Below are 11,723 nucleotides of genomic sequence, written 5' to 3'. Positions count from 1 at the left end.
ATGGCAGACCAATCCCACTCTAAACACTGTGGTTTAGCTATACCTTCTGCAACTCTGCAGTTACATTCATCTGAATTAACAATGAAGTAGACTGAGAAAATACACACATCACACTTAGCCAGTTAAATTCCAATTAGACTGTTTGCCAGTAAGGCTAGTTTACAATCACCAATGGCAACAAACACCAACTTTGAGCAGATGGATTATTGTGTTAACACTGTACGATGTATGGAGAACAGAAAATTACATATTGATGCTTACATTATTTGCATTACTTACACAAATGAATCAAATAGAATAATAGACTACAGCTGTAATTTCCTGTGTTAACTTATTGACTGTTAACTGAAGAGATTAAATATACTTTGGCTTTTGTATTTATGGGTTTTAATTATTGAATCCTGAACATTAGAAATACTTCATAACACTAGCGTAGCCAAGAATTACAATGTGGGTGGGCCCAGAGAAAATTGGGTGGGCCTAGCCTAAAATACATCTGTTATCAAAATAGGCCAACACAACTAACAGTTACACCTGCTTGAATTTACATCACCGTTTAATCAGAGCATAAGCCTGTATGTCATCATAAGAAGTGTTAAGAAAATAACGATAAGAACAGCATGAGCATGGCGGGTAGTAATGTACAGTATGTAAAACCCATGCTTAGTCATAGTCTGGCCCCGTGGCCACATAAACCACATGAAATAAACATCAGTGACTAGCAGAGGTGGGGGCAAGTCACACATGTTCAAGTCTCAAGCAAGTCTCAAGTCCCTACCATCAAGTCTCAAGCAAGTCTCAAGTCCCTACCATCAAGTCTCAAGCAAGTCTCAAGTCACAGTACAAACACATCAAGCAAGTCAAGTCAAGTCAGTGGCTCACCTCAAGCAAGTCAAGTCGAGTCCTGCTAAGGATCAAGTCAAGTCAAAGTATCAAACAGGAACAGATATTTTTTTGCCACACGACCTTATTAATTTTTCCTCAGAAATTAACTTTCTTAATTATACATTTTAAATAATAATGTTTTAAATATAACATTTTGAATATAGGCAAAATACTACTTTGTATACCGCTAAAGTCTGTAATTGAGAAAATATTGATAAAAATACAAGATAAAAATATGTATCTCATATTTATGTTATATTGAGTTTGACCATCCTAGGAGACAGATAATATTTAACAGATGTTGGAAAATTATTTTGCACTAAATATATCCAGCGAAGACTGGGATTCAGTCTGGGAGCACGCTAAATAATATGCAATGCTGACTACAAATCACCCCTTATATCAGAAATAAAATGGACCTAAAATTTTCATCGGATATAGACACCCTATTTGGATTGTTTCTTTCACTTTGCATGACATTGTTCCATGCCTACATTGTTCTTGAAAACTATTGTCATGGCTCAAAACAAGAAGCCTATTGCTGTTAATGTACATGTATCTTCCCCTGTAACTTATTGATTTCTTTGATTTTATAATAAGAACTAAATTGACAGCTATGCATTTAAGGCTATGATAGACTGGTTCAGTGGCTTGTGTTTTGTTTACCAAATTATGTCGCAATGATTTATAATAATAATTAGAGTTGTTATAAAGTCAAGTCCTGCCGAGTCATGAAGGTCAAATCAAGTCAAGTCTCAAGTCACTGGATCTCAAGTCCAAGTCAAGTCAAGTCATTTTCTTTATTTAGTCAAGCAAGTCACAAGTCCTTAAATTTGCGACTCGAGTCAGACTCGAGTCAAGTCATAGTCCCCCACCTCTGACGCTAAGTGAGAATTTTTTATGGTAGGCCTAAATATTTGGTCAATTTTGTGGTCATTTTTTGTATCTTTAGAAATTCTTCAAAGCTTTCAAATAAAGAATTACAGATACAAAAATTGAGTCACCAAGACATTTAATATCAAGACAAAGCCACAGAAATATTACAACAACTCTAAATAATAGCTATTAAACTGTCCTTATTATTCTGTGCATACCTACATCAAATGACTTGGGTCATCAGTCAACCTTATTTGCACAAATATACATTTATAGCCTATATGTTATCCTGAATATCTAGCATAAAAATAAGCAGATAAATATTTGTTAATATATTCTTCTTATAAGTACAACAACAAACAGACCAACCTTCAAATGCAAGAAACAAGAAAGCACATTTAAAGTGGTAAACTCTTTTAGATGTGTCTCGATTGGACACAACATCAGCTGGTCTCCTCTGCATGCTTTTGAACACACAGAACGTATGATTTGGGATAGCGATGAGCTTTAAAGGGGTCATATGATGCTGCTAAACAGAACATTATTTTAACTTTTATAAAGAATATCTCTTTGGATTTGAGACTTTAGTCTTTGCAACTTTACAGATCTTCTTTATGCACCAAGAGCTTGTAACACTCCAAAGAGAAAGGAAAAATTGAAATCGCATCATATGACCCCTTTAAATGTCACAGCTATTGACAGCACCACCCCACAGTATCCTGTGTTTTTTTTCTTTTAATTCGCTAAAGGTATTTTATTTAATTTTTTTAACTCTCTAACTGTTAACTGTCCTGTTTTAGACTTTGTCTTGATCTACCGAGGGAGTGATCAAAGCCTTCATGCACTTTTCTGTGCATCTCAAACTCTCTCTCTCCATTATCATCTCTTTCTCTTTCTCTTTCCATTTCCATCTCTCTTTCTCTCTCCCTCTCTCTCTCCCTCTCCCTCTCTTCTGCCTCCAGGGCTACTTGATGACTGTTGAGGTAGATGCTGTGACGTGAAACCATGAGGCTGCTGCTCCGGGACGGGAGGGTGACATCAGCCTCGTCATCCTGGTCCATGCAGTTCTGCTGGGATGCAGGTTGAGGATGTGTCTGGGCCTGGTGAGTCTGAGCCTGTTTTTGGTATTTTCTCTTCTTCCTACGTTTTTTATTGGCAGTCAGATCCAGAGAGGCATAGGACACGTCCCCCTGCTGGACCTGTGAGATAATAACAAACCTAAACTGTATTTTCATGATGTAACACGCCCAATGCAATGAAAAAACAAAAACAAAACCAAAAACCATGATGTTACATTAACTTAGTGTACCTTGCCTCAGTTTAGCTTGCAGGTTAAATTGCAACACAACAAAGGCCATCAAAACAATTTCGCAATAAGTTGTGCAATACTGGTATAGCTTTCTTAAAGTCTCAGACTGCAAATCTGCGATATGATATATTACACCTCTGATTTTCATGTTGAAATAGACTAAAGGTGTTTTTAGACCTGTAGATTATTTGCTGCGTTCCGCAACAGGGACCTAAATTATGACAATGTTGCATTTTCTTTTTGGTTCAGTTCACTTGGCAACATTTCAAAGCATACAAAAATGTGTTTATGCAAGTCGCATGTAAGTAAAATTGTCCTCTCATCGGTGCAAATGTTTACGTTCCTTAGCGTCATCCATCAAGGCTATATCTGTAGCTGTCGTTACACACACACTTTCCAGAATATATAAAATTTCTCAGTTAGAGCAGGAATCAATAGAAAGAAGAACAATTAGACAACGTTTTAAGATGAATAGGTGCTCTTTGGTTTTCAACTGTGATAAATAACGTGCTCACCCAGGAAATCAGATTTTGCTGATTTTATGTAATACATTTCCCATTATTAATTCTTTTACAGCTTGGTTTGTTATATTGGATTTCTTTGTCACCAAAACCAAACCAGTTTGTTTTCAATTGACCACATTCAGGCAATCTTGGACCGATTGTTATGTTCATATATGCCTAAACAAACCGAACTAGGAAAGAAAATATGCCAGTTTCAGAAACAAATGCTCCAAATGAGCCAGATGGGAAAACAGCATAAAACTCAACACCAAATTTTTAAGTCTGAAATGAATAAAGGATTTTGTCCATTGAAAATTGATTGGATCGCTGTCATTACAATGTGAGTGACATGTTACTGAAGAGAAGATGTTAATGTCCTCCCTTCATGTCTGTGAACACATCATGAGAGATTTTGATTAAAGATTGACCCTTTTCACATTTCCAAGGTCATAATGTAAAAAAATAATTGCTGTGTTCTCATTTGCCCCAATAGCAAAATAAAAAAGTCAATGACAGCATTTCTTACTTTCCAAAACAGGAAAAAAATATTGTTGGTCAAAAGAGAGAAAGATGTCAAATTTGCTGTCACTCCCTCATCCTTTGTATTGGGAACACTGTATGCCAAGGTAAGAAAACACAAAGTATATGGTTAAAAATGTATATTAAAGAAAAGAAAAGAAAGAAAAAAAATGCAAAAAAAAAAAAAAAAGCTTTGCTAGATTTACGATGTTAATAACTTTGGAAATGCTTCATCAGTGAAAAGGGTTCATGACGAGGGGGCATGAATTAAAAAATAATAATGATGTGCACGGATAAATCATTTATAATAAACACTGCAATATTCAATTTAAAAAATAAATCTCAATTTTGATATGGTGGTGACTTTAGCTGAACAAAAAAGGTGCAATATCTTGCAGAAGTATATCAATGCACTTGAATGTTCAGCTAGAGAGCTATTAATGTGGCATAACAATGTAGCTTTTGACATAAATACTGCTGTAGAGTGGTCTGAGAAACCTGACCACAGCTGCGTTCATTAAAAGACCTGCTTCTATACACGTGTCTATTTTCTGAAAAATGCGTAGGCGTGCGTGCCTAAAATAGTTATCAAGTGTGCATTCTCACGCAGCCCTTCTCTGTGAACATCTTAAATTTGAACCATTAAGCCATTAAAGTGAATATGAAAAACATCACACAGTACAGATTGATATATGAAGGCGCACGCTTTCTAATTTTGAGTGCGCAATACTATACAACGCATGCAACAACCAGCAGATTTTACTTTAAAATATATATAATTTAATAGTTGCTGCATACGAGAAGACAGAGAACCTGAAAATAAAATCCACATATTAAATGTTTCAATTTTGTTCCGAGTTTAATATGCAATTTGTTAATGGTTGGCCATCAAATGACCAACACTAGCCAGCGAACCAACCAATAAGCAAACAAATAAATGGATGAATAAATAAATGAATAATGGCAGGAATATCGGTTAGGATGGATATTGCATGTTTTTCATAAAAACATTGATTAAGCTGGTAAAAATTTCATGTTTTTACGGTTAACGGATAAACTCATTGTTTTATATTTTATGTCTAATGTAGATAAGTAGTGTAAATATTAATGTCAATATTATTTTACATTAATAATGTGCATTGAATGGCTCCAGATGTTAGCAATTTCCATGAAATTTGTTGAAAACATACCTTTAATCCCTGCTTTGCTGTGCCTGCATGTGACATTTGTTCATAGCACACCTCCGGAGACATTTCAAAAGGTCCTGTACAGAATTAACAGGTATTAAATATATAGCAATGTCATCATAACAGCTTAATTATTAGCTCTAGGTAGCAGACACACTGGATTACTGTATTTGTGAGCTAGACCTACCTCCTGCCTCTAAACATATATTTCCATAAATCGGATTTTCCTGTCTTTCCATCTCATCATCCTCAAACCTGACCAAAACATAACCAAATGTGTTTAAATGATTCAAAGGGCTGTTGCTGTGGAAAAGGATTATTACATTTTTTTCACCTTTTTGTGAGAATACACATAAAACTTGTGATTCAAACAATATGCTGATAATTACCTGTAAGACCGAAGTGAATCTTGACGTAATGGCTCATCTCCATATTCAAACATGTTTTCATTAGCTGATTAAAAAAAAAAGTCTATAACTGTGACCTCAAGTTGTAGATTTGTCATAATCTTTAAAAGTCAAATGTATGAAGCATACCTGCATATTTTTTTTCCTTTCTTCTTAATAAACAGAATGCAACATTTAAGCACACAGATATCAGCAGTGCAATTGATGTCAGACCAATAGCAACATATTGACTTGTGCATTCTAAAGAGAGAATTAACAGGTCATGAGTGGATGAATATTGAATTAGCTTCCCATTGCATCTTATCTAATATTTAGAGATATATTTACAATATTTTATAATCATTTCCACATTTTTCCATACTAGCCATTATTTTGCCTGACTAAACTGAAACAACAACATCAGGCAATTGGTGCAGTCGTCATTTTATAACTTTTTTTTTTTTTTTAAACCTTTCAATAAATATTTTAATATTTCAATTTAACATTTTATTTATTTATAAAAATTGTTGTCAGATAGAATCTCAAGTAGTGTATAAACAGACATCATTAAGAAAAGTTGTTCGAGTTTCCGTAGACGTCATCACACTGAAAGAATTGAAAGAATTTCTACCAATATAATTATTATCATTTATATCATTAATAAACTTCACTAATTGTTTTGTGTAGATTATTTACTGTATCATTCAAAGAAGCTTTAATACTGTATGTCAGGGTTTGATTTCAATCCATCACTTTTCTAAGCCTTAAGAACAAAAAATCACTGAGAACCGTAAAGAAAACATGCAAAAATATAATTATGAAAGAAATCATTAACATGATGAATTATGACTGAGGCAACAAAACAGCTTTCATTGAAACACAATATGCTTTCACAATACCGTCAACAGAAAGCATTCACATACAGAAGTGATAAAGTACAGTATTTTTCCTCTTACCTGTCTGCATGATTTAATAGGGTCAAATGTCCAATAAAGCCTTGTCTGATAAAACCTTTCACCTGTACGTGAGCATGTTCAGCAAGAAGTGCACCAGTGTAGCTGCTATTTTTATCGTCTTTAGACGTTTTCGGTTACAGACAGGAAATGTGGCGGCTACCTTATTCGTTGCAAACGTTCACATCACAAGAAACACATGGAGTCTGCATTGTGTAGCGTCATGAACCACACTCTGTTGTTGTTTTTACTGTGTCACTGTATTTATTAAAATGTAAGTGTGAAATGTTTCGGAAAGAATTTGCATTTAAAAGTTTCCTTGTTGTGTTTTGTGAAATATGTCAAATCTGTTGTGTTTATCTCGATTTTCTCTATTAAAAAGTATATTGCCTTTACGTTTTTATCTTGTATTGATTTCTTGTGAGCAAACTCTAATACACTAATAAATCCAATACTCTAATAACTCAAACAGGGCCGCAACTACCATAGACACTGAGAGGCAGCAATATATTTAATATTCAGATTAGCACTTGACAATTATGGGTTTTTCAATTAGGCTACCAGTTCTTAAAAATGTACCTTTGTTGCCCCGATCTTGAATATTTGGTTACATCCATCACATTAAATACTTTGTTGAACCGCAATTTTATTGTGAAACAAATCATCCTTTGAATTTACACACTGTAATATACAACTAAAATACTGTTAAAATGTCAAAGAACACAAATGTTCTATATAATATTCATAATATAAGGAATTCACGTGATACTTTTCAAAAGAACAACTACACAAATCTTCATTTTCTAGTTTCTGTATTCTGTATAACAACGCTTTCACGCACTGTACTTTATTCTGTGAGGCAAATAAAAATGAAAATAGAATTTTGCTCACTTTTTGCACAATTGATGATTTTTCTCATACATTATTGGTAAATTACCTGTATACATCATGAAGTACAATAGTACATTGGAGACATGATTATACAGTGCAGGATACAGATGATTTAACAACTGAAACAATCAATCCTTTTTTCTGAATTTTCCATTTCCGACCACAAGAGCGAGAGCAGGAAACGTCCCTCTGCATAAACGTGTCGCTGTTGTAGCAAAGAACCACAATGCACAAAACTCTGTACAAAAAGCATATCTCTCTCTCTCTCTCTTTCTCTTGTTTTCTGTCTGTCTTAACACACACACACACACACACACACACTATCAGGCATATGTCGCTGTTCATTAATTAAAAATGCCTTTCCATCTCCATCTTCTCCCACATTTAATAAAGGCTTGTTCTCAGGAGTAAACCGTGTTTTAAAATGCCGAATGTTGTATGAGCAGCCTGAACAAAACCAGAAATTCAGCCTAATTTGCTTGAAGCACCATATAAACAACCACCAGCTGTGCTGTTATTGCAAGTTATAATAAATGGTGACCAGAGCTGGGGTTTGTATTTGCAGATTAGACCTGTAAGGTTATGGATACATACAGTCTCTGTTGGTCACTGTCTGATGTGGTTTTGGCAGTTGGTTTGTCTGGAGAATCTGAGGTGTAAACTGAGGTTTTATGGGGCCTGAAACAATCAGCTGATAGCCTTCGCTTTGTTAGCAGAACATGCAGTCACAACAGGAGGTCAGTGTTAGCATGTAGGCTTTATTGCAAAGCTATCTGATAGTAATAGCACTCAATATATTTTCTTTGTAGTTGTATTGTAATGGAATTAAAAAACAAATATTGCAATAAGTGTCTCATCTATTGAACATATTATTATTATTTTAAATAATCATAATAATACAAACTATTATTAAACTCTAAAGTTATTTACCTTAGGCCTAGTCATATTTCATATTTCTGGAATTTACCCGGGTTTTGACCCCACCTCCTCCCACCCTCACACACTTTTGTCTTTTTTTGTAAATTCACACATTTCAGAGAATTTTTTTTTACATAGTTATGATGTAGGAGTAGTTTGCGTGCTAATTAAAACACAAGATTTTTGATAATATATTTAATGTCTGTAAAGCATAGTTAAGCAAAATTACCGAAAAAGAACAAACCCAAATTATTTCTAAGAGTAACAAATTTAACGTACATCCTATTTAGAAATACAGAGAAAGTAATTAAAAAGTACTTTAAAAATTCACCCCAAAATGAAAATGATAAACATATAAACATAATATATTTTATGTTCTTTATGTACTGATCGATGTTTTATTGTGAATAAAACTTCATATAAAGTGAGTGCCTTTTCAGAAGGCCTGAATTAAACCGGGTGATTCATATGGGTTACATTTACAATGCCTTCATGAACTTTTTGAAGCATCAAAGTATTGGTTGCGTGGACTTTCAATGGAAGGACAGAAATCTCTCAGCTTTCATTAAAAATATCTTCATTTGTGTTTTGAAGATGAAAGAAACTTCATGAGGATGAGTAATTGATGAAACAATTTTAATTTCTGGGTGAGGCCTTTAGGGAAAAATCGTCCTGTCAGCATATTTGTGGCCCACGGTTTGTGGGTTCTCAAGAGCATGATACATTCACACTAGAATATCAGTCATAGGTACATCATGGTTCCTCACTGATGTGTATTTCACTGGTGGTGGGGGAGGTTTGAATGGAGGTGGCATATCCATTCTGAAAAGAAAAAGTACAAATGTAGATAAATGGACTGGAAATGTGTAGGATGTGATTACGTAAAAGGACAGAGGAAGTGCTGCTGATTTTGGTGTGTCTCACTTTTTTTTGGTTCTGGTGTCTTCTGTATAGAAGCACAATCAACACGAGCAACAGTAACACAAATGGGACAGCGATATATGCTGAGCTTTTTGAGGCTGAAAGAAAAACAAGATCAAAAGTCAACCTTTTGGGGTGTCATTTTTTTAGTATTGGAAATGGCACTGGAAATTACAGTTAAACATGTCAGATTACTTTATGGTGTGTATTGAATTTCTTTAAAATCGTTTCTTTTAAAACTTTAAATCCTTAATATGAGATATGAAATGGACTAAAACAATATTCAATGGGAATATTTCAGTTATAACCTAATACATCAAGATTCTTAATGTATCCCAAAGATAAACCGTCTCTTTATGTGCTAGCTATTATTGCCATACCATTTCAGTGTATACCGGTTTTCACAGACTACATTTAGAAAGATGTAATTACTTGTAACAAAAAACATGACCAAAAATAGTGAAAGGGGAAACAAAGCTTTTCGATTCTCTGAATCATTTACTTCGCAAAATGATTCACTGTTTCGAAGCGCTCAAAACACTACGTACTGGCGGCACCTGGTGGTCAAATCTGTGTAAATGCAACAAAAATTAATTTATTACAAACCAGTTGTTTTAGTAAAAGCGGAATCTATTAAACGTAATGTACAAATTATTAAATACCATCAAATATCAAGGTTCTGTAAAATCTGTGTGTTCTTTTATTAATGTGTAGTGCTTGTTGTTGCCAGGGCTTGGCAAACTAGGTTAATTAGAAGAAATTAAATAATACTTGTACGTGGTGGATAATACAAAAAGAAGAATATTTGTATTACACACACAAGTATTAAAATTCATTAAGTTAATTAAAAATAAATCTACATTATAAAGCTGACCCTCAGTTAAAACCATTAGACACTCGTTCATGGGTTCTGAAATTCATGGATTTTGAAATGTTAGAACTCTGATCTGTGGTTTGAAGCTAACATAATTAAGCCTCAGTTGATGGAATCATGTAACTTAACGAGATTAATACAAGCTACAAAATATTTTTTTAAATGTTTCAAAGCTTTATGAAGCAGTGTTTCGAAAGCACCCGTCTCTGACCAGCAGACCTCGGCACCTCGCATGTGGCTTCACATAAAAGGAAATTTGTTTCAGTAGAGAAGTTTTTACATTTTTATAAGAGATTACAAACATGTTTTCCCTATGGAATAATATTCCAGAAGTGTGTGCATTAAAAGGAATTTATGGTCAGTTTTTGATTTCATGTTGACTTTCAGAAGACTCATTTGTGTGTTTGTGTGTTGTACCTTTTGGTGTTGTATCAGTGGCGGTGATGTTTTTCTTTGTTATAACAGAGGTAAATGCTTTTCTTCTTGTAGCTGGATCTGGAGCTGTACACAGTTTAACTGTATAAGAGTTGCCTGCATGTAATGTAGATGCATTGCTAACAGGTGGAGCAGAAGAGCTACCAGTGTGAGGAGTAGGATGGCTGGTGTGTCTGGGTTGTAGGGTGGTCATAGTAGCATTTGGCTGGAATGTGCTGGTTAGAAAAGTGACCAAATTCTGTTGTCCCAATAGCATCAAAGCTCCATGAGCTCCTCATTTCTTCAGCAGTGATCATTATGGCAGGGACAATGAAATATATAAAGAAATATTACATTTACATAATACAATATACACAATTTAAATAAATAAATACATACATTAAATAATGTATAGCATTCATGTGACCCTACATAGGTCATAGGTAATTTTATATTATATTATATTATATTATATTATATTATATATTATATTATATTATATTATATTATTGCATTAAACTAGAGTAAAACGGGACTTTACAAGTCGTATGGAAGTGAAACAGCACAGGCATGTTGCAAGGGCGTAGGTTTGATTTGACATTGGTGGAGACGTAACAGCAGAATCCCCACCCCATGCCCACCTTTTTTTTTTTAATAGACAATTAATTTTGATTATGCGAACACACAACATTACAGCAGCATCAGAGCGCTGGGTGTTTTAATCACGCATCAGATAATATTATTTTAAAGGGGTCATATGATGCAATTTCAATTTTTCCTTTCTCTTTGGAGTGTTACAAGCTCTTGGTGCATAAAGAAGATCTGTAAAGTTGCAAAGACTAAAGTCTCAAATCCAAAGAGATATTCTTTATAAAAGTTAGACTAGGTCCACGCCCTCCTAAAACGCCTCATTTAAACACGCCCCCACATGTCTACGTCACGATGTGCGAAGATTTGCATAACACCGCCCAAATGTGCACGCAAAGAAAGAAAGCGTGGTTTCAGGAACAGCAGTAGTGTTGATGCAAAAGTGCAAAAGCACTTTATTTGGCCTTCCGGAAGTAGATGCAATTAGGAATCATTGGTT

General features: G+C 34.4%; 1 protein-coding gene and 1 pseudogene across 1 annotated transcript; both read right to left on the bottom strand.

Moving 5' to 3' along the window:
* Nucleotides 1-2,444: 2,444 nt before the first annotated feature.
* Nucleotides 2,445-6,741, bottom strand: LOC107720654 (broad-complex core protein). Its single transcript, XM_016528418.1, has 6 exons — nucleotides 6,622-6,741; nucleotides 5,816-5,926; nucleotides 5,669-5,732; nucleotides 5,467-5,534; nucleotides 5,283-5,356; nucleotides 2,445-2,960 (listed from the first exon to the last, which is right to left on the bottom strand). The coding sequence occupies exons 1-6, from the start codon at nucleotides 6,629-6,631 to the stop codon at nucleotides 2,544-2,546; spliced, it is 744 nt and encodes a 247-aa protein (XP_016383904.1). The 5' UTR covers nucleotides 6,632-6,741; the 3' UTR covers nucleotides 2,445-2,543.
* A 2,335-nt stretch (nucleotides 6,742-9,076) lies between these two features.
* The window catches only part of LOC107720652 (uncharacterized), a 28,069-nt pseudogene continuing 25,422 nt past the window's right edge, over nucleotides 9,077-11,723 (bottom strand).

Source organism: Sinocyclocheilus rhinocerous, unplaced genomic scaffold, assembly GCF_001515625.1.
Source record: "Sinocyclocheilus rhinocerous isolate Xijiao unplaced genomic scaffold, SAMN03320098_v1.1 scaffold603, whole genome shotgun sequence".
Taxonomy (NCBI): domain Eukaryota; kingdom Metazoa; phylum Chordata; class Actinopteri; order Cypriniformes; family Cyprinidae; genus Sinocyclocheilus; species Sinocyclocheilus rhinocerous.
This window is presented reverse-complemented; position numbering and strand designations above follow the sequence as displayed.

Bases quoted from the DNA above. Each gene is read 5' to 3' on its own strand.
- LOC107720654 (XM_016528418.1), bottom strand. The intron at 5,535-5,668 runs GTAATTATCAGC...TGTTTTGGTCAG, and splicing joins GATTCACTTCGGTCTTACAG to GTTTGAGGATGATGAGATGG. The intron at 2,961-5,282 runs GTATGTTTTCAA...ATTATCTCACAG, and splicing joins CAGCAAAGCAGGGATTAAAG to GTCCAGCAGGGGGACGTGTC.